This window comes from Leptosomus discolor, chromosome 1 (genome assembly GCF_034619465.1).
Source record: "Leptosomus discolor isolate bLepDis1 chromosome 1, bLepDis1.hap2, whole genome shotgun sequence".
NCBI classification, from domain to species: domain Eukaryota; kingdom Metazoa; phylum Chordata; class Aves; order Leptosomiformes; family Leptosomidae; genus Leptosomus; species Leptosomus discolor.
This window is the reverse complement of record NC_141391.1, coordinates 189,018,223-189,041,044: the sequence shown is the minus strand read 5'-3', so window position 1 is coordinate 189,041,044 and position 22,822 is coordinate 189,018,223. Positions and strand designations below refer to the sequence as shown.

At 39.1% G+C, this 22,822-nt stretch overlaps 1 protein-coding gene across 1 annotated transcript in view; it reads right to left on the bottom strand.

The window, feature by feature from the left end:
- The window catches only part of ZNF277 (zinc finger protein 277), a 56,278-nt gene that overhangs the window by 5,766 nt on the left and 27,690 nt on the right, over positions 1-22,822 (bottom strand). The window contains exons 5-7 of the mRNA XM_086462131.1: positions 11,810-11,901; positions 10,293-10,403; positions 5,111-5,243 (exon numbers count right to left, since the gene is read on the bottom strand). Of these exons, the coding sequence (XP_086318257.1) occupies positions 5,111-5,243; positions 10,293-10,403; positions 11,810-11,901 (336 nt within the window). The remainder of the gene's footprint in view (positions 1-5,110; positions 5,244-10,292; positions 10,404-11,809; positions 11,902-22,822) is intronic.

The following is a 22,822-nucleotide window of genomic DNA, read 5'->3' as shown; positions in this document are numbered from 1 at the left end:
GTGCCTTTGTTAAGTATTCAACTTCCCTTGCTCTTTCATCCAAGATGCAAGAGCTCCCAGCAATCATCTCTAGAGATTCCCAAGAAATTCTTATTAAAACCAAAGAAAAAACTAGACTTGACATTGTTAATAGTTCAAACAGTAAAGAATGCATAATTTAAAAAACTGCAGGCCTTCCTATATATCCAAGGAAAACCAATTTTTTTTTTAAAAAAAATACTTCCTGTGTACCTCATGGAGAGGAGGTTCCTATGGAAAAGTGAGGAGAGCATGCAAATGTGTGTGGTTTGATTTCCTCTTCCAAAACGATGTCTAAATACACAGAGATGAACTGACTCACAGACAATTTATCTTCTCAATTTGAACACAGTTTTAAGGGTTCTACAGGGAGAAGGTCTGCGTGTTTCGCTGAGGCAACATACCCCAACTTGAGAAGAAGTGCTGAGCTGGAGGAAACTAGAAACAACAGCTGGTATCTCAAGCAGTTTTCCCAAATGAGCAGTTACTGAACTACACACAAATGTAGTTCCAGGCCTGTGGAGCTCAGAAACTCCAAACAGATGCTGCTTTCCCCTGCAAATATCCTCTCACCCTTCTTCTCACCTGCTTTACTACGATCATCTGAATTGTTTTGTATTACTGCAGAACTCGAGATGCTTTATCACATACAAGAGATGGTCTTACCCCAACACTAGTTAATAGACATTGGATTAATTTCAATATGAAGCACTTTTATTGAGTGCTTTATTAAGTCTTGAACTATAACCAACTGATGAAGGGTTTTCCTTTACTATTTTACAAAATATACACTGTGTTAAGTCAAAAGAGGCTAAATGTAAAACAGTAACTGCCGTAACAAAACATTCTTCCCCTGGCCTCCAACAGATAACAATGATGATTTAGGGCTTCGCAATAAGGAGAAAAAAACTTCTTATCTTGGAGGAAAAGGGCTTTATGAAACAAGTTTTCTAATAAGTAACAGGTACCACTGTCAGCTGGTCTAGCTTAGTCATAAGCGCATTCATTATAGTGATGTTACATTATTACAGATACACGCCATTAGTCAATTTGAAAAGAAACATCTGTGCTACCTTACAAAGGGTATTCTATACTTAAAAGTGCTGCTGGTAACAATCAGGCAAACACAGAAGGGAAGGCCCTGTCAGTCTGGGTCTGCCTCAGATCCTTGGGCTAGGAATAAGAGAGTTTTAATATTGCATTCTGTTCTTTTATGGCCTCCAGCAGGCACCACAGACTACACAGTTCTTCCCTCTCCATTTTCACTTGGCTTTTTTGTGCAAGGTGAGTCCTTGTCCCACAGGCTAACACAGTCACAGAAACAAGAAAATTAGAAGTTTTTTTGGAGAGAAGAAAGATAAGGTAACCTACATATAATCTTCGATGCATTGTTGCTCAGTTCTTCACCCTCTACTACCAGTTGGTATTTTTCAATTCATTCTTCAAGCCTTTCTGAATAGGATTGGTATTATCTTCCATACTGACACAATACTGACAAAAGACCTCCAAATCCACTGGGGAAGTGACCCCACTTCAAGTCATTTGCATAACTGCAAAACTCCCACTCTAATTTAATGTAACTATCTAATAATAAACTTTTTATACTTGCTTATGAAAGACATCTATTATACATGCACATGACAAAAAAAGCTTCCACTCCTACTAAAGATCATGTGTAATACTCTTATCCTAACACTAATCTGTGAGCAACAGAACATGTCAATAATATGGGGTAGGCAAATCAGAGCAGCTTGTAGGTCATGACAGAAGTCATAGAAAGTCTCAGAATACCAAAATATTTGCAAAGGAATTTGCACTTATATTACTCATTGCTATGCCAAATTGGAAATTTAGGGGAGGGAATTACCAACACACAGAGATAAAATGTAACTTACGTTATGAAAACAGATTCTCACAACTGCACTAAAAATACAAGTGAAGCCAAAAGCAGAATGGAGGGAAAGGAAGAAGGCAGGCAAGCCTGTTGCTCTAAATGAAATCGATGGGAGCTTTGCCATCAGCTTAAAAACACAAGTAAGAACTGGCCAGAAGATCATGAGGCAATTCAGCAGACATTCTCAGGACATCTGAACAAAAAGCCCTTGAAGCCTCTCAGTACAAAAGCCACAAAATAAAGGAAACTGCCAGTTCCGGCTTAATAAGACTATTTTATGCAGTGCTTGGTGAAGATAATATGTAAGGGAAAATTATAAAAGAAGGACAATACTGTCTGTAAGATGGTTGTACTAAAGAACTATTCATTTAAATAGCTTAAGATCCAGTTGCTGATATAAATGCTTTATGGTGCACATCCTAAAAGTAAAGTGGATAAGACTGTGATATTGATGCTTATCATTAGAGACTTACTTAATCTTACAGTCTATGATGAAAACAACCTTGATCAAACTGGCATATAGGAAGATCTTTGTTACAGTCTCAAAATTCAAACTTTTCTGTGAAAACTTATAAAAAATAGATCTTCAGGTCAAGATGCATTCAGCAGTAAATTCTGAAACAGTACATCTGTCATTTCAGATAAGGTATCTAATCCATGTCTGTGTCTGTGAAATTGTATAATTCCCCTGGACATGTAGAGCAATGTGAAGCACAGGTCTTTATGACTCACTGAGAAGTCGGTAAAGCTTGACAGTACACATTAAAAAAACCAATCCTCTAGTTGAGGTGCTGGGGCAGAGGAAGCAAAATCACTACGTCAAGTCATTACAGAAAGCAGACCTTGCATAACATCTAGAATTCACTGAACAGAGACTCATCTAGAAAAAAAGAATCCTATCATATTGATATAACCTACTGTAGACGACATATGTGCAGTAGAGAATAATGTTATTTCTCCTTACATGTGAAGGCAAATTTACTGAACCCTCAGTGAACAAATTAAAGTTTTTCCCTTTAATCTTTTCCTTCTGTGCAAAAAATAAAGGGTTTAAAAGAGTTTGAAAGCAAACACTTTCTACTACATAGGAAGTATGCTAAAAATTTCATGATAATGAAAAATTTAATCTCATGCAACATTAGTGTGCAAATACACATTTTATAGCGAACTATTTTATAAGTGTTTAAGACAGAGTTTTTAGTCTGCTTTTAATCCTTTATTCCAAAAAAATAATTTCTTTAAAGGAAGAAATGTCGGAAGTTCTGATATGGCTACAGTTTGATGAATCAGAAAGACTGGGTAGAAACAGTCCACTGAGTAGAATGTAGTGAAAGACAACTGAAAATGTGTGGAAAGAAAACATGTCTGTACCTGAGTATATAAAGCCAAAGTACTGTGATCATTCAAAATATGTCCCAGAAGAAGCACTGGCCACACACTCATACAAACCTTGCACATGCAGACCCCTCTGACCAATTTTAAACATTTTGGTGGTTTCACTTATCTTATTTGAATTATATTTACCATCCTCTCTCTCTAACAGCAAGGACCTTAAAAATACATCTCTAAGTGACACTGCTAAGTGATCAATACCTGAATTGGTTCAGGCTGGCATAAGAAGTTACTCTGCAAAGTCCTGCCCAGAATACCAGCAATAACTAAAGAGGACCACAGCCCTGACTTGAGCACTGTCCCGTGATTGCCCATACTGTTTAATAGGTCGCATGTTCCGTGTCCACGCCAGCACCATTATCCAGACAATGCTTGGACGTGGTTAAGAAAGTAGACATTCTCAGTAGACAGCATGGACATGGCCACCAGTTTTGGAGCAACTAGGGAGAGTGGGAAAAGAGTATACAAGTATTAGTCTTCCTGTTATATCTACTTTGGCATATTCTGCTTATTAACATGACACAGCCACTGTGTCTGCACTCATGTTATGACCACCCTGCATGTCTCTCAGATTTCTGAAGGAGTATCACATGGTTCTCTGTGCTTCTGGGCAGTCATCTAGCTCAATTTCCTGATCAAAGCTGGGACAGATTCAAATCTGAACAATGAATGCAAATTAGAGACAGAAGGTAATTTAAAGAGGATGCCAATTTCTGAAAACATAAGATTGCCTGCAGGACTAGCAGAGGAGAACCAAACTATTAAAATAACTTAAACCAATTATAATGTTAAATTCAAGTCTGTTAACTTGCAAGGAACAAGTGACTGCTCAGTTCTGTTGAGAAGCTGAGAACATCGACCGTACAGAACTTCACAACTTTTTCCCCGCTGTGCAGCAAGTATAGGTCGGTTTTTAAAGCACTGATATTCAAATATCTAGAAACTATAGGCCTCAGACCTTTGATCTTTGGAAGGAAAGTATACAGGATCACAGAGGGAATTCACTCCACCTTGGGTAAAAGGGACTTGGCAGAACATTAAACATACAACATTTTATTCTTAGTTTTAGAGTAAAACCAACGGAGAGAAATCGAAGGGAGAGAGTAGGTAAAACAGCCAAGGATGCCTATTTATAAGCTGGATATTAACACATGTAGAAAGCACAAAGACTAGTTCAGGTGAAATATAGTTATTTCTGGGAGAGAACGTAGCAGCTTTCAAAGCAGCTCCTATATTCATGAGTTGAAGACAGCAAGTGAAAATCTGTTACACACACATGTATACACACTCTCAAAGGTCTGAGCTAAAAAATATTAATAGCTAGCAACATACACCTACCTGGAGGCTAAAACTGAACACTTATTTTTTTTCTTTCATCTATGTATCTTTCATTTTCCTCCTCTTTGCATTTAATTTATACTCTGAAGAGCACTTCTGGCTTAAGGTTTGTAGAAAACAAGCTCAAAGCCACTAGCATTCAAGTTAGACCTCCATTTACTTCATTACTCTATCTCATTTCCCCTTCTGGTTATCAAAGCAGGGACTGAGCACTAATGACATGATGATTAGCATCTCTTCAAGCTGCATTCTTGCATCTCTCAAAATCATCTCTCAACAACAAATGTTTACTATTCCTTAGTTTAACAACTATCTAGAATATCATACCATAAATGAGCATATTTCTTAAGAGCCCTTCACTTGATTTTTGACCTTTGTACTAATTGCTGGTTTGGAATTACTCACTTTTAACAAGATACTGTCTGTATCTCTTTAGTCAATTTACTGATTATTCACAGAACCACTTACCAAGTAATTAATGATATAAAATTTGTCATATTCTTTGTTTTTGGCATTGATTCTGCGATGCTGCTTCTTTCTCATGTGATCTTTAAGTGTGTTTTTGTCTCTGAAGACTTTTTCACAGTATAAACACTGCAAACTAAGATAAAAAGGTCAACACATTAAAATGAAAATAGTACAAGACAATAGCCTTCAATAAGCTGGACATATATAAAGCAAGATTAATGCTAATCATGGGAAAGCAAAATGAAAAAGAAAGTTTATTTGAAAGAAAAATCTTAGATCACAGTAAAGTCAATCAAACACAGAGATGAGCAAAATGACATAAAATGAAAATATAGGTAACAAAAAAAGTTTACTGTTTGCCCCACATGCAAAGTGGAAGAAAAGTCTGATTACCCAAAATTGTCCTACCAGGCACGAGAGGACCACTGATTGTTCAACATGTGAACTCTTAATTCAGCATGCACTTACTCATACAGACATGCAATCCATCAGTAACTGTTTCTTTGTAATTTAGAGTGAAAAAACCCTAACTCTGAACATGCTACACATCTTTAAAAGCAATTTAAATCAGCTAAACAGGAAGTTTTATACTTCTGATTCAACGGAGAGGCTAAATGATAGTTTGCCTCAGATTTTGCAATCCTGAGAAATCAAATTTAGTAAGTAAATTAATATATTTACGCACATGAATACACACGTATGTATATATACAATAATTCATGTATATGTATATACATACATATATGTACATACATATATACACATATATAGACATGAATTATTATATATATGCACACATTACTTGAGAAGGTGAAACCATTCATCAGCAAATGAGAATTTTACCACAGTACGACTTCCAGAGCAATTCAAACAAAACAGAAGCATATGCGCTGTCTTAAATTCTCTGTTACAAGTACAATAAAATAGTTGTCCTCTCCACTGTAGTATCAACTGACAGCTGAAAGTTGAGCCTATAAAGCACTAAGTCAGGTCTCTCAACTCAGACAGTAGACTATGAGGACAGTAATCTGCATTTCAGCCTTCTCATGGTTTAAACCCAGCTGGCAACTAAGCACCACAGAGCCACTCACTCACTCCCCTCCCCAGCCAGACTGGGGGGAAGAGAATTGGAAGGGTAAAAATGAGAAAACTCGTGTCAACGGCCTTATCCTTAGCAAGGGATTCTAGCTGCTGGGCTTCCTTACCCTCCAATTCCTGACTACTGGCCCCAATATCGCAGCATTGGAGTAACCAGCTGAGAATTAGCTCACCTGGTTGATGGCTAAAATATTTTTGCATATATCGCAGCTCATTTAGGGATAGGGATCGTGTAGTTTCTGTCTCATGATTTCAGTCTCTTCCTCCTCCTGTTCTTGTGACTGCTCTGCTGCAGAACAGGCTACCTCTTCTATTCTTTCTCCTGCTTCCTCTTAGGAGAAGCTTCTTCTGTCACTAAAGCTGACTGCTGCTTCCATTATTTCTTTTTAGTTATAGGGGTGACTGATACAGTGTCTGCTTTAGGCATAGAGTCTGCTGGTTTGTTTTCCCTCTCTTCTTCCTGGAGGTGCTGCATAATATCAAGCAGTGTTTGGTAGACGCTGGCCAGGGCCCAGCACAGTATGTTAAGTTGTGCCTCTTTGGAATAGCCACAGCATTTTCCTTTTGAATATTCTATCACTGAATCAGGATCCTCTAGTTGTTTGCGAGTGAAGTTCCAGACCATCGGAGGTGAGAAGTTCTCCAGATACCTGCCCATATTCTCCCATACGCCATGCCACCCATGACAGTACTCTCACAAAGCCTCAGTCATATTCCTAAATTACTTGTTAACCTTCGACAAAACTGAAGCAATATTCCCAAGAAATGCCAATAGAAGTATTTTAACTACCCAAGGATGTTCAAGATACTGAGAAGTTATTGTAATGACGGAGAAAACATCACAGAAGAAGGTAGTGAATACAGGGCCATTCTATATTTCCTCCACAAAAAAATTCTCAGAGGAAGAAGTATAATTGTTAATTGTCTCCATGAGATGGTACCCAAAGTACAGTAACAGCTCCAGTACAGAGCCCAAATACCAGATTAAGCTTGAGATCAGTGTTTTAATAATAAATCTCACGGGCAAAACGTCATCAATCACTACAGAGCACAGCAAACTGGAAAAGCCAACACCAATTTTTAACACATACAGCAGAAAAGAGTGTGGCGCAGATCAGATAAACTAATATTTGAGAACAGATGAATCACTATCATGACCCACAACTGTTAACAGACATAAATACCTTCTAATATGCTCTGCCAATCTGTTATTGTCTCATACCCTTCGAGCCCCATGTTGGGCATCAAAAAGGACTGTTGTGGTTTAACCCCTGCCAGCAACCAAGCACCACACAGCTGCTTGCTCACTCCTCCAGCAGCAGGATGCAGGGAAGAGAATCGGAAGGGTAAAAGTAAGAGAACTCATGGGTTGAGATAAGAACAGTTTAATAATTAAAATATTTTTTTTTTTTTTAAAAAAGATGATGTAATGAAAAGGAAAATAAGAAAGAGAGAAATTAAACCCAAGAAAGACAAGTGATGCAAATGTAAACAATTGCTCACCACCAACTGACTGATGCGCAGACACTGCCCGAGCAGCAGGCCCTCTGCCATCCATCCCCCTAGTTTACTGCTGAGCATGACATCATATGGTCTGGGATATCCCCTTGTTCAGCTGGGGTCAGCTGTCCCAGCTGTGTCTCCTCCCAACTCTTTTGCACCCCCAGCCTACTCATTGATGGGGTGGCGTGAGGAGCAGAAAAGCACTGCTCAGCAATAGCTAAAACATCTCTGAATCGTCAACACTTTCCAGCACAAATCCAAAACATGGCCCCATACCAGCTACTATGAAGAAAATTAACTCTACCCCAGCCAAAACCAGCACAAGCCTAAATAAACAACTCTCCCTGAAAGAGATGATGGTCATTTTTTTCTGGCAGAGATGTAGCAGAGCCCTGAGCTTACAGAAACATCCTTGTTTAATGCATGTAGGTCTTGAGCCTCTAGCTAGTCAAGGTACTAAAACATTTTTCTTACAAGTGATGGCTTACGTATCCTCCCAAGATGGAGAGAGTTTCTTGGGCCGTTTGAAAAATTGTTTGTAGGGGGATGGGGAAAACTCCTAGAAAATAATTTCTCATGAAATAAAAACTTTGTAATGGTGGCATTATATCTTTGTATTGGAGATAGCAGGAAAAAAATTTGATGGAAGGGATAAACAACAGCACTTTAAGATACAAACCCCATGGTTATTAAAAAAATGGGGTGGCTCTGAATTAAAATGATCATCTTTTTTGTTTTTCTTTACTCACAGATGAAAGCACACTTGTTTGTACAGTCAGAAGGAATTTTAACAGTGTCAGGCCTTTCTGTGATTTCCGCAGGGTTTAAGATATAGATGCTGAAGAAGAAAATTGGTTTTTTACTCAAGCATTTGCCCCTACAAAAACCATTAATACTGTGCCAAGAACGTCTGAATCTACACCCTGAAAACCAGTATCAAAGGTGCAACCAGATTCCCCTCAGCTCCTGTGTGTGGAGCAGGATTCTGGGTTCTCAGTATCTTCTTTGCCTTTCAAGAACTACTGTTAACATTTAGGCTTACTGTTAAGGAAGTTTTGAGTTCTCCTTGTGCTTGCAGTCTCAAAATATAAATATTGCCTTGTTGGTGAATCATAGGCCCAATGGCAGAAGACGTCTATGAATTTTAGTATCTGCTTTTCTCCACCTGTTAACAGCAAAGTGTTTGCTCTACTTGTGAAAGCCATTCCCAGGAAGAGTATGTAACGCTTTTCCTCAGCATACTCAATGCAGTCATGCTATTTGCCTGAAACAAGGTTTTTCTCCTCTTAATAATACTTTCAGGTACTATTCTACTAGCATAGCTATTGAGTCTTTCCTTAGCAGCAGGAGGAGTGGCCTTTCACTGGAAGCAATTTCAGCATGTGTATGAACTACAGAGAGAACTGGCTTTGAGAAATCTCCATCTAAATGAAAGCCTCAGGTCCTACTGATGAATAGTAAAGATGCAATCTATCAGTGAGCATGGTAAGTCAGTGCATTAGGCAACACCAACGATGACATAAAAGGCATTCTTAATACATCTTCATTTCTGGAAAAAGTTAACATGTATCTGTTGTGACTGCACATTCTTTGTCAGGCCAAAGACTAATTTAGAGAGCTCAGTTGCCTTCTCCGTCCTTTGAATCTCTTTTTTTTTCTTTTATTTCTTTTTTTCCCCTAGATGTACAAACCAAAGGATCCTAAATCTACTTGGAAGAACTTTTAATCTAATTTCCATATGCCAATTTTCACAAATCCCAGTGTTCTGTTGCTTTTCATAACTACGCCTAAGATTTAGGCAAATTTCTCCTACAGTCTTTGATACAGATTGTACTGAAATGTAATAAACTTGTTAAAGCTACATTTTCACTCTTAAGGAATTACATTTTCTGCCACAGCCCAATTTATATTTGCTGCATACTTCATTTGTCCTATTTATGAGATCCATAAAGGGCATTTAGATACTTGCAAAGGAAACTCAAAGTGAAGAGTTTCTTACTCTCTGCTACCCAAGTTCTTCTCCCAAATTCCCTTTTTAACTCCTTCAGCTATCTCAGGTTTACATGTTTCTAAGGCAGCATATACCTTGGCTTTCCCCTTCTGCTCTGGGAAGAAGAAGAGTAAGCAGTAAGCAGTAGAAAAGGGAGAGACCAAACATCCCATGTTATCAATATATATAGGCAAAGGAAGATTGGCGTAAGAACTCTGTATTCAGTGATTAAAGAGATGTTTAGCAAAAGATTGTTATGATGAGAAAGAAGAACATTAACTCTAACAGTTACAAGAAAAAGGGATGTGCTATTATCGATGTCAATGGAAACTGTGCAATGCATAACAACTGAAGTACTGTGCGTGACTCCATTTTTTCAGCAAACACATACTAGGAATTGTTACAAATTAGCTTTCAGTCAGTCAACAAAAAGCATTCTAAGAGCACTCACAATAAACTTAAATTCTCTCTCTGTTTCTTCTTAACTAACCACAAATGTTGAATTAATTTTAACCCAACTTATTTTCAAGGTTAAAAGAAATATGACCTAAGTCTATTTAAAAGCAAACAAACAAACAAAAATCTACTTACTTGTTGAGCTTCTCCTGTAATACAGCCAAAAACTCATAGCAATTCACAATGTTATCTGGCAGCCCAATGTTAAAAGCATGCTCTCTTGCCATATGATTGAGAAGGACAGATCTACAAAAGACATTCAAAAAGAACATTACAAAGTTTTGGATACATATGAGAATTATTTGATTACTGACTTGAAATACACCAATTACTTTAAAAATGCATAAAAGCCAACATGAAATAAAGAATAATAGTGTTCCTGCCACTGCTAGAAAAAAAGAACACAACTTTATTGAAATAGGAAGTTTTCAATTTCAGCTCTGCTGAACATTCAGTAACATTTCAACTGCTTAATCCACATGCATGAAATATAATCCTTTAAACGAAAATTCCAATATAGTTTGTTTTGACCTTCACTGTTAGCAAACCTCATTTGTTAACTTGAATAGGCAAATCATATGTTTCAAACAACCCTCTTGAGAAACATTCCAAAAAGACATTTGTCAGTTTTCTCTATGCTGGTTAGCAGAGCAGAAACTCTTGGATGTGATAGGCTTTTACACCAATTTTGCTTCACACAGGGCCAGCAACTCAAACAGCACTCAAAAGTACGCACAAGCAAACATAGTAGATGTTCAAATAAGGTATTTTTCTAATAGAGATATACTGGTTAATTCCTAGGTGCCCAACATCTCTATGTGCCTCAGCTTCTGCTTTTGGGGACTAAACAAATATCCAAGTGTTGACACTGCTAAGCCTTGCTCTCACCACAGTCCAGGTTAGATTTTCAAACCGCCTATTCTACCTGTCAGACCCAAGAGTAAGCAGAGGATGAAGTTCTTGGGGGCTGAATGATGTGAACTTCACTACATCAGTCAGTAAAGAGAATAGGACACACATACAATGTTGGGATGACCTGCAGGGACATCACCCTGGGTTCTCCTGCCTTTCCAGCGTACCAGAACTACCCATGCAAACAGACATTCAGAGATAAGACTCATCTCCAGCTGAAACTGATTTACTGTGTATAAACAAAGTTTCTTTGGAGCAAGCACTTGAATGCAATTTCTGCTTGCACTTGACTGATGCTGCAAAGCACTCCATTCTCAATCTAATCTTCCTCTCCTCTTTTTCATGTATCTTCAAATTCACACTGGTTGGGTGAGGTTTAAATAGGAAATGTGTTACCATATAGAAGTATTTTTTAATAGCCATACTGGCTTAAACAGCTCTCCTTGCCACTAAAACAACTGTTGAAAAAGTGTCTCTCTTTAAAATGGTTCAGTTCCCAACTCCAGCTAATTGTGTAGTATAAAAAGTTGTACTGGAATAAATAAAGGATTGAGAAGTAGGACAGAGTCTATTTAAAATGGCACTGCAGTTGAAAGAAATAAACTATACCTTAAAACTAATTTTATCTTCTGAGTCCTAACATTAGGCACTAACTGGTTCGATGACATTAAAACCATAAAGAAAGATGCTGAGCAGATATAAAAAAAATAAACCAAAAGCAAATAGGTCAATAAACAAACCTGTTTCCTGTGAATTCTTGATCGCAGAACATACACATACTATGAAAACTTGTGTCATATCTCTCTCGCTGTTGCTGTTCTAGAATTTCTCTCTATGAAAAGAAACAGATACAGTTATTCAGATAAAAAATAAGAATCATTCCATCACATAAGCTTATTGTACCTCTTTATCCTTACTGGTAACAATGAACATATAAAATTAAAATGTGCTGCTGACACAAACCAGACGTTAGTACTTTTTGAGGGTGAGTTCTCACAAAACTTGCAAGCTTTTTCAAAGGCAGTATGTGCTCCAATCAAGTTCTCCTGATATTATACAAGGTGCATGGAAAGAAATACAATCCACAGTGAGGTTTTAAGCAGCTATTTAAATGATTCTGCATACAACATATCAGTTTATTGTTTCTACTTACAGGTCAGATTTACCTCTGGTACTGTGAGGAAATTTCTGGGTAACCACATAACTCCCAGTGGAACAATAAACTCAATTTTACATGGCTAATTGCAGGCACTGTAGAAGACTTTTTCGTAATATGGGACAGATAGCTAAAGCCCTGGCAATTTCTGCAAGGAGTTAAGACACATACTAAACTCAGGGAAAAGGAGAAGCTGATTGACTTTACCACTGGTCCTGTTTAATGTAAAGCAACAGGCTAGCCTAGACATTTGCAACACTTGACACAATTTTCCTAACAACAAAAAAATCATGCAGCAGGCGATTTTCTCTGGTGCTGTAACAGCAGCAGTGTAGTTATACTGTGAAGTTACTATACACTTCAGCTTGAAAGGCCATAATCAGCTGGGACATGTGAGAATTGGTGTTTGGATTAAAACTTAGCATATTTTCAGCCCAGTGGTACACTACCCTGTACTTCTGTTTTAAGTACTGATAACTGGTAAAGGATTTATTTTCTGTGCAATGTAGAGGTGCCACTGCCTACTTTGACATTCGGGATCCTGACTGAATTTCTTAGGGGATTTTCTCAATCTCTTTATCTCCTTAGAGCCTGCAACAGTGGAGCTTTGTGTTTCTCACCTACCTCTTTAGTAACTCTTTTGTGTGGATTAAGGCCCAAATTTGCCCATAGTCTACATCTAAATTCACGCTCAGCTACTCCTGTTGGATAAGCTCCACAGAAGGCAGAAAAGAAAGAAAAAGAAAAGAAAAAAGAAAGGAAAGAAAAAAAAAAAAAAAAGAAAAAAGAAAGGAAAGAACCCCTCCCACCAAATCCAAAAAGAAGAGTAAGGTTTGAGCTACTTTCATTACAGGCCCAAGTGTGTCCTGCAGTATTCATGGGCTGGTGTGAGCCTACCACACCCCATCCTGTTGCCCACTGGGAGATGGCAGGAGGCTGATATTGGGCAAATAAATGTCCTGTTGGTTTCTTTTTGAAGAAGAGCAGCATGCTGTATCCAGCGAGGGGCAGTGGAATAAAAAGGATGCCTGCTGGAGAGCACAGGAGCAGGTCACACCTGAGTACCTTTGGCCTGGGGCCAGTGGCTGCTGGGGACGAGCGCACTGTGCCTTAGCCCGTTTTAGGGCCCATATTTAACCACAGAATTTGGGAGCTGTAGCTGTTGCACATCAGCTGAGAGTCTGTTACCCTGAAAATGCATATCCTGGGGCTTTTTTGTTTGCTTTTGTATGTACAAGGTGTACTTTTTCGGCTGGAGTCATGCTCAGCAGCACTTACTCAAATTCCAGGCCATATCTGCTCACATCCTGGTGCGTTATGCAAAATGACAACTAACAGAAATTTAAATTCCTATTTTTCAGAGCTGTCTCCTGAAAGAGATAAATGGAGCACAACACATCTTGTGAGAGGCCTTCAGGAGTGACGCAATTAAGTGTCTGCTCCACACGGGCAGTGAACATCCCACAGCACGTCAGTTAGAACCGGGGCTTTCTCTGGTACTTGTAGCTGTCATCTCTCTACCCAGCAGCACGTCTGACGCAGTTTGGCTAACCTTGAATTTGAAGGCATCTGCGTGTAGTATATACACTTCGTAAAAACCACCAGAAACTATCTAAAAGAAAACCAAAAGATACCACATACAATTCAAACATTAAGATAGCAAGGGTTTAAACACCCCCACCTTCCCAGTAACATTATTCCAACGTGGCTTCCTAATTGTACTCTACTAGGAGGGAAAAAAAAATGTTCTGGGGTATCTGTCTCCCTAAATCCAGATTCCTGTTTCACACAAATTGCTTACTGGAGCCCTGGTGTGCTGCTACTCCCAGTTGTGCCTGAGAGGGAAGGAGAAGTGTACTGTATCCTCCACACAGACAGTGCTCCTGCTACTCTGCTCTCTCACCCTTCCCATTTGCCCCTACACCAGCATGCTCAGCAGCCAGGAATCTTTGACAAACCCAGCATCTATGCTTTATCAATTTACTCAACAGAGTTAAAAAACTATTTTCCAAGGCAGACACTCCTTTTATCAAATGTTGGCATCATTCACTTATAGAGGGAACTTTCTGAGCCAGCAAGCACATCTGGTACTTTCACAGGCGAGGAACTAAAAGCACTGGTTCAAGTCAAGTACAGTGAAAGCAAGAGGTCTGCTCTTCTTCCCTACAGATATTCCCAAACACCATTCTACCTCCACTCCATTGCTGGGACTCTGAAGGGAGAATAGCAATTACAGTAACTTGCATAAAACTTTTGAGATTTTTCTGAGTGGAGTCTTTCAGCTGGTAATGAAAGTCAATCTTAAACTGAAGTTATGAGGCAGGAATTGAGCAATTTACTTTAACACCTGTACCAGTTTCTAACCTGTTGGAATTGCTGAGGCTGTTAGCATTAATTCATGGTTGATACTAAGACGAAAAAAATGAAAAACATTTCAGCCATGAATATTTTCCAAAATTTTTTAGGATATTGTGTCATATCAAAGTGTCAGAGACTGAGAGGGCAAAGTCACTTGAGGAAAAAATAAACAGATCATCTATATTAGTTTTCTTTTTCCATAATGAATGGAAGAATTGAGCACAGACAGAAAAGGTAATCCAAAACACTACAGAAGTAAGCAAATCAAATGCCATAGCTTGATATTACAGTTCGTTGAGTAATTCCTGACCCCCATCTCTTTTTATCTTTTGCCAGATGTTCTGACAGCTATTTGTCCTCCACTCTTTCTGCCATATTCTGTGATTTGCTACCCCCCCGCCCTCTAAAATCCATTATTTTGAATTGAAGACTGTCAAACTAGTTGTGAAACAACCATTGACAGAACACATAACCCCACTGATACAAAGTAGAACTTAAATTACAGTGGGTTTTAGTCTAAACTCTTTGTCCCCAGAAGCCACATGAAGCTTAAGAGATCAACCAGGCATTGTCAAAAATAGTACCACTAGATGACAAGTTCTTGGAAGCACATTTTTAGAGAGAGCCCAGCTCAAATAAGCAGTAGATATGATTGTGGCAGTTAGCAGCCTCCCGTGGAATAGCTTTAGGAAAATTCTATTGGACACAAGTGTTTGATCACCTTCAAACATTGCAAATGGAAGCAGGATATTACTGATCATACTTACATGCAACAAAAATGTAGTTGCTCTTCAGGAGTACTTAACGCATTCAATAAAATCAGGTTAAGTTTTAATCTAATTCCCCTTTTTTCTGTCTGGGAAAAAACCCCTCTTCTACAGCTCTTGGTTATACATATTCTATTACATGGGTGATCAACCATAAAGAAATCCAACCAGATTACAAAATACTATCTATTTTCTGTTTTAACTAATAAAACCAAAAAACATGTTAAGGACGTGCAAGCATTTATACCAGGATGATCATATTTAAATATACCAGCACACTAAACTGCTAATACAAAAGGAATTTGATTATTTGCATGACAATTCGTAATTTGGAGCCTAGAAAAATGCCCTGCACATTCATGAAGTTCAGCTTGAGGTTGTCAGGAGTTCAGACTTCCTCCTAGGAGGTGGCAATTTAAAATGTGCCTGAAAAAAAAATGTGCCCGTTCCTCTCCTAGGAAGCAATATTTCGGAAGAAATTACCCGGTTTTTGGGTTTTTTTTGTTTTTTTTTTTTTTTTTCCAGAAGTGCTTAAGCACTATGCATCAGCAAGAATTCACACTGATAATCAGTAAAAGATGAAAAATGTATACCTGCAGCTAGTAAGCACTTCTCCCTAAACAATTACTTTGTCTCTGGTCTATAGTTCAAGAGACATTCAAGCCATACAAAATGTCTTCAAAAGGTATGACTAAAAACTAACTCCATCAAATGCCAAAAGCTATGGATTCAGGACAGTTGGTTTTATGGCATATTAGACTTTTCTGATACTGTAATTCCTGCTACCCTTCCCTCTGACAGACACTGTATCCCAGGTGCTAAATTGTCTTTATTGCTGTCAGACCATTGCTTTTTTTTGATCATAAACTGCTTTACTAATGAGGCCCTCGTAAATGGTTTACGTAGTTATTTAAATGCACGGCTTGGATCACCGTCATAGAACAACTATTCACAACCAGTACTCAGCCCAAGTTTTGCTGCTTTTGATTCCAACCTGAAGAAAGAATTGGTGGTCAAAATTTTGCCTGTTTCTTCCAACTACATCAGTTGGTCCAAAAAAATATATTACTTCTTTCTCCAAACCCCGTCTCTTTGTAATCACAGCACTTCTGATCCATAAGAAATAAAGGCAGAAAGTACTTCTCTAGCTCCAAGACAGAGGCAGATTAACACTGCAGTTTGGGATAAGATCAGGCAGTGACTGACTGCAGTGAGACCTGAATTTATCATTCGTCAGCCCAGGAACCCATTAGTGCATTGGAGGACTGGATTCTGAGCTAACAGCAGTATGTGTCTTCTTTCTTAAGATGTTCAGGACCAAAAAAAAAAAAAATTTAAAAAAATTACTACCATAAGCCCTGACAGGGCAAACTCCAATGTTCCTCATGCAAAGACTTAAGCATAGAAGTAGTCTCAACTTTAAATATTTCAGTACTGGGCTGGACTGGGGCAAGAGCGTATTGTAGTTTGGGGTTCTTGTCAGCATCTGCCTTGCCAGTTCTGGTCCTTTGCTCGCATGCTTTCTAGGCAAAAGACTAGAAAGATAGCATATTATACAAATGATTGTTTATGAGAAGTTCCAATTAAAGCTTTTTATAAATGGTGATATATCCTCTGGGCAGGCAGTTTGCCTAAAAGTGGTCCTTGGAAGAGTAAACTTCATCAATGTTACAGTGTACAGGACTCAAACATCTGAGCACTCAGTCACACTGTTGTGAAGAGTGAGTGCATGATCACACATTCCTTCTGTGACGGTAACAGACTCATTAATGCTACTGAAATCAGAGTGTCTGATTTCAGTAGCATGAGAAATGCTACCAGAGATAGCAATGTGGATGTGAATGTGGATCTAAACAATATAAGATAGAGACTCACAATAAGAATGTATACTTTATCAAGCCCTCTCCTAGATCATCTCTCAAATGTGTATCTTTAGTTCTAGTTTCTTCCAATTTAAATAAGAGTTATATTTCCCTGCTGAGTGCTCACAGAAACCAGCTACTGCTGTAGGCAAAGGCAGCAGGCGAAACAGATTCTGGTTTAAAAAAAACCCCAAACCACAAAAAAAGTCATGATCACAAGAAGCTATTTATACACTTTACTGATAATAAAACAAACCAGCACAGTACACTAAGACAAAGAACAGGACTGGTGATACCTGAGATGCGCTATAGTCTCTAAAAAATTGCGAAGCACATTATTTGACAATTATTTACACCATTAGGATAAACTAGTCTTGGAGTAAGAGAATTACTTTTGGTTTTGCATCTACAGTTTCCTCAAAGATTGGCTGATCACGCTTGTAGTTGCTAAATAGGAGAAATATTTACAAAGAATCATGGTTATCAGAAACTTCATGTCTCTTTGAAGACCTGCAATCTTAGCTGTGTATCAATAGCTTGTCTCCTAACTTCTATATTCAGCTTCTCTCCTTATTGATCACTGTATTCAGTCTCCCCACTTCAAACAGCACTCTCTTGCCTCTTGAGTACAGAAAAAAAATAATCTTCCAACTCTGTAATCCTTATCAGGTACTCTTCAACGTTATTTCAAGAAAAGTGCCTTTTCTTTAATATTATCAGAGATGCCTGCTGGAGAAGCCCTTCAGGAAACAGCTTAGTTGTAGCATGCATGGGAATGCAACGAAGTTGTCAAGATAGGAAGTCCAGTCTGGAGAACACACAACACTTTTGAAGCCAGCTGTCACACCATCCAACATATATGTTTGCTGACTACTTTGTGCACTTTTCCCTTTCATCCAGTGAATGTAAAATTCATAGTTCAGAAATGTCACAAGCAGAGCCCCACTGGCTAGACGAACAGACTCGCAAAGACCGGTCACTAAGGAATGAAGGATGATGCCATTAGAGACTCATTTTTGGGACAGAGAAGAGAAGAAAGCAATAGGGCAGTGACCTGCTGTCTTCCAAGAGATACTGCCTATCTGGAGATGAAACTTAGAGCACCCCACTTCATCTGGTACAGGCTGATCACCCAAGTGGGCATTCCTGACTTTTTACTAGATACTCAGATAAGATGTTACCACAAAACACTGTGAACAAGAATGAAGTAGGAAAAGGAACAGGTAGCCTTTTACTGAATCTTTTTGGTTGAGTTCAAGGCACAAGCATAGATCAACATCTTCTGGAGAGGAATATACAGCTATGAAAGGAGTGACAAAATAGGGAGCATTTAAGAATATCGTCATATGGCTGGGGAAACAAAGGCTACCAATGAGCCCCCTGACAAAGAAGAGAAAGAGCATCTTAGGACATCAGCTTGTCAGCTAAGTGTGGAGACTTTAAACTAGGTTTGAAAGGATGGCAACAAAAAGCCTGAGAGAAATAAGAGTTCTGACCGACTGGAAAAACACGAAATTGGTAAGAAAATGGTGGCGGTGATGGGGAAAGGATGTAAGAAGGAGAACAAGCTGGACAACCTGCTGAACTAATTGACTAAATGAGTACAAAGACCAAAATGTAACTTAACTGGCATTATAACCAATTGGCAAAAGTCTCAGGATTGTAATATGACTGTTATAAACTTATTGTGAAGCCTCTGAGATGCATTGTCCTGACTTATTTTATACGGCAAGTTGCCTCTGAGGAGTAGGGAAAATGTTTTTTTTCTGCACCTTATCCTTGATTCCAGTGTAGTCTGCACAGCTTGAGTTCAAAGTGAACAGTGGGAATGACTAACTGGGATGGCTGTAAGGTATTGTTCCCCTAGCCGTCTGTCCCTCTTGCTCTTAGGTTCTTCCTCTCTTCCCTATTGCTCTTCTTCTTGTGTTGACTCAGATAGTGAAGTGATACAGGCTAGAACCTACACCTGAAGAAGCTGTAATCAATGACAGGTCTGACAACTCAGGCTTTGAAGGGTACTGTGACACTAACGTAGAAGACATTCTTACAGCTTGTTCATGAAGCTGAGTCAACTAAAAAAGGGAGGAAGAGTTTCAAGATATGATAAAACCGAAGTAATTGTGCAAAGATGTATGAAAAGAAAAAGAGGGTTGAAATTACAGCAGACATGTACCGCAGGCTGCCAAGCTGAAGCGGGAGAAAGGTAAAGTTTTTCTGAACTAAGACAACCGAAAGAAGTTGGAGACAGGCTAACACAGTAAAATGGAATAGCAAACCCTGCCGCCCCCCAATACATTAGAAATAAATGGCAAAGAAAAGCAGAGATCCATTACTTAATGCAGGAAGAGACCAAACACAGACAAGGGGAATGCTTGCAATGTTCAGGGCTTCAGTCTTTGCAGGAAAGGTTAATTATGTCACAACTGTTAACAAAATGCATTTAAAACAAAAGAAACAAATAACAGAGACCAGAAAAAGTTAAGAAGGGTTAAATTGGACATTACAGATATCTAAATCTGCCAGAATTTACCCAAGAAACATTACGGAATTAGATAGAACAACTTCTGACCATTAGTGTGACAAGTCTGACCATTAGTCTGACAATCCATTAAGGACAGGGGCAAGGTTCCAGAGTGCTTGAGAAACGCAATTAAATACTGAACATAGGCAAGGAAGGACCTATAGAATTCCAGATGGTATTAACAGGCTGACATTATTAGCTACTCTGTAAGCACTTCTGATGTTGCATTACGCTAAATCAGGCCAGCATCTCCATCCTTTCCAGCGCAGAGCTTCAACTTCTTGAACCTTGTTTCAGCTTAAGCTTTTGTCAAACTGGGGTTCTTACAAACAACTCATCCTGGGAAGCTGGTATAGCGGAGTCCCTCTTCCAGTTTTGACGAAGACTCCTCTTCAGGGTCTACTTACTGGGAGGAAGAGTAGCTTCTTCACCTAAAACTACCAGTCACATGACAGGACAATAGCTGTAAACATGTGAGCAAGACAAGGTCAATGCTGTGGTAGGAAGTTTGTATTTTCAAAAAACAGGTTTGGATGTTTTATGTTTTTTAGAAAAATCCTAAAGATAAGCCCAGTTGGCTTATACTGATACTGCCCCTCCTAGCATGTTGAGTTTTGCCACCAGGACTTCATTGTCTGGTGCTGCTTCACAACTATGAATTCTTTGTCAAGACTGTGTTTTTCCAAAAGACCGTATCTGTTCGGTATTACATAGCCTTGTCAGCTATTTCAGCGAGCTGTGCTCTCTAACCTAGTTCAGGCTCATTCCTTGGCCTCTCTCAATACATCACAGTCACCATAATGTCTCTGCATGACATCCACCTTGGCTAGCTCCCCTGCTGCATTACAGCCTGAAATGTTCCTAAACTGGAGTTTCAAAACTGCAAAATGAAATGCTTCAGCTAGCACATTTTAAAGACAACATTTGTCCTTGTTTGGGCTTGCTGTCGGAGACAGCAGTTAGGATTCAAAGGCTCCAGAAAAATCACCGAAAGTTGTATAGTTCTGGTCTTTATTCTGTGCAACTCACAGGAGCCCATTTGCCAGCTTACCCTTAATTGCTGGACTTGTCTGGAGGTAAAAGACTGCAAAGCAAAATAACTATTTAACTTGCAAGTCAACACTCAGATTGCAGCAAAAGGAAATGAAAAAATAAACAGACTTTATTGCTGTAACTGAAGCGGTGACTCCATTAGCCCCAGCTGCAGCTTGATTTCACAAAATCCTTCTGTAAAATGTGAAGATACAATCCTGATATTTAAAACAGTGTTAGTAGCAAAGGCTATTTCACACCATAATAAGAATCCATACCTCTTTCTTTTCTAACTTAATTACTCTGCAAACAAAACCAGCACTTGCTTTGGGCTAAATCCTGCGCTCTCTTCTGAACTTGAGGAAATGTCTATTTGCAGAGATGGGATGGCTCACCTGTCAATAGACTCTGCACTCCCTTGAGCCTGGCAGCAGAGAGAAGACCTAGTTGAAATAGGACTGCATAGCACAAAACATCACAAAACCAGGAAAAAATGCCCTTTAAAAACCCCAAAATTGCAGTCCAATGTGTAGCAGCCAGGAGTTTCTATTACAATAGACAGTTTTATGAAAACATTAGCTGCATGCTGAATCGTGACCCGCTTTCCTTCCTCAAAGCCACAAACGTGATATATGCTGGGGAAATTAACATCATTATGATACTGCATGCCCACATTGATTCTCTTTCATAACCTCAAAAGGACTATAGGAAACTGGAAAAGGTACAGAGAAGTGCAACAATGATGCACAGTGAAGAACCTCCAAACCAACAGCATTCTCAACCTCAAATCACTCAATCATTGAGGTTGCAAAGGACCTTTTGGGAGCAACTAGTCCAACCCCCATGTCCAAGCAGGGTCACCTTCAGTTAGTTACCCAGGATGGTGTCTAGTTGTTTTTTGAGTATCTCCACAGATGAAGACTCTATAACCTCTAAGGCAAACTTGTTCTAGTGTTTGACTGCCCTCACAGTAAAAAAGTATTTTCTTGTTTTCAGAGGGAATTTTATGATTTTTAATTCATGACCATTGCCTCTTGTCCTATTGGTGGGCACTACTGAAAAGAATCTGACACCCTCTTCTTCATTCCTGTAAGGCAGACAAATCAAAGGGACAAATCATGAATGGTTTGGATAAGATTCAGGACAAGTTGTTCACGACCTCTTCTAATACAAAAAACAGCCACATGTGAGGTGACAGGTTCAAAAGGACTAAATAGCTGGCTCTCTCCCAGCGTGTAGTTAAGCTGCGCAACTCACTCCTGCAGGAAGCTGTGGACACTGGAAGTTTGTGTGGGTTCAGAGTTGGAGGTTCATGAAAGAAAATCTACTGTGTTAATAAACCCAGACATAACATTGCTGAATTAGGACATCCTTGAGCTGGCAATTGCTGGACACTAGGTGAATACGTTGAGAAAGAATCACCCCCAGATCAGAAGTTGGCAAATACCACAGGCACTTCGCTGCTGTCAAGGATAAGATACTGATCAAGACAAACTTCTTTCACTGATCCAGGATTTCTCTTACGATGACTTGAAGAGAAGCATGATAGGCATGAGCACATCAGCTGCTTTTTTCTAAGTCCATGCCAATCTAATGGACCTACATAGGACTGAAGAATTTAGCTGAGGCAACTCCAACTCCACGGGAAATCCTCAGAGGCAGAACTACCACAATTTTCCTTTGCAGGAGCTGGGATCCTATGGAGAGCAGTGTAAGACTTGTACAGGCTCCACAGGCTCTGGGGATTCGCTAGTCATGTGCCGTGAGCTGCAGAAAGTTACTTTCACCAACAAACTGGAACAGCACTCACAGGGCAGTTGAACCAAATGGATTTTGCCTGCCAGTCCTAATGTTCCTGGGAACTAGAATTTGTTTTTTGTAAGCATCTCCTTCATTCAGAATGTTTATGATTTAAGGTGTCTTCAGTTGCATGCTGTCTATGTACAGACTTGTAATAGAAATGTACCAGAAGAAACAGCATAATAAAGGGTTAAAAGGCCTGTGTTGACAATTCCCAGGACATAGTTGCCAGCAGTAAACTGAGGAACATCTTTATG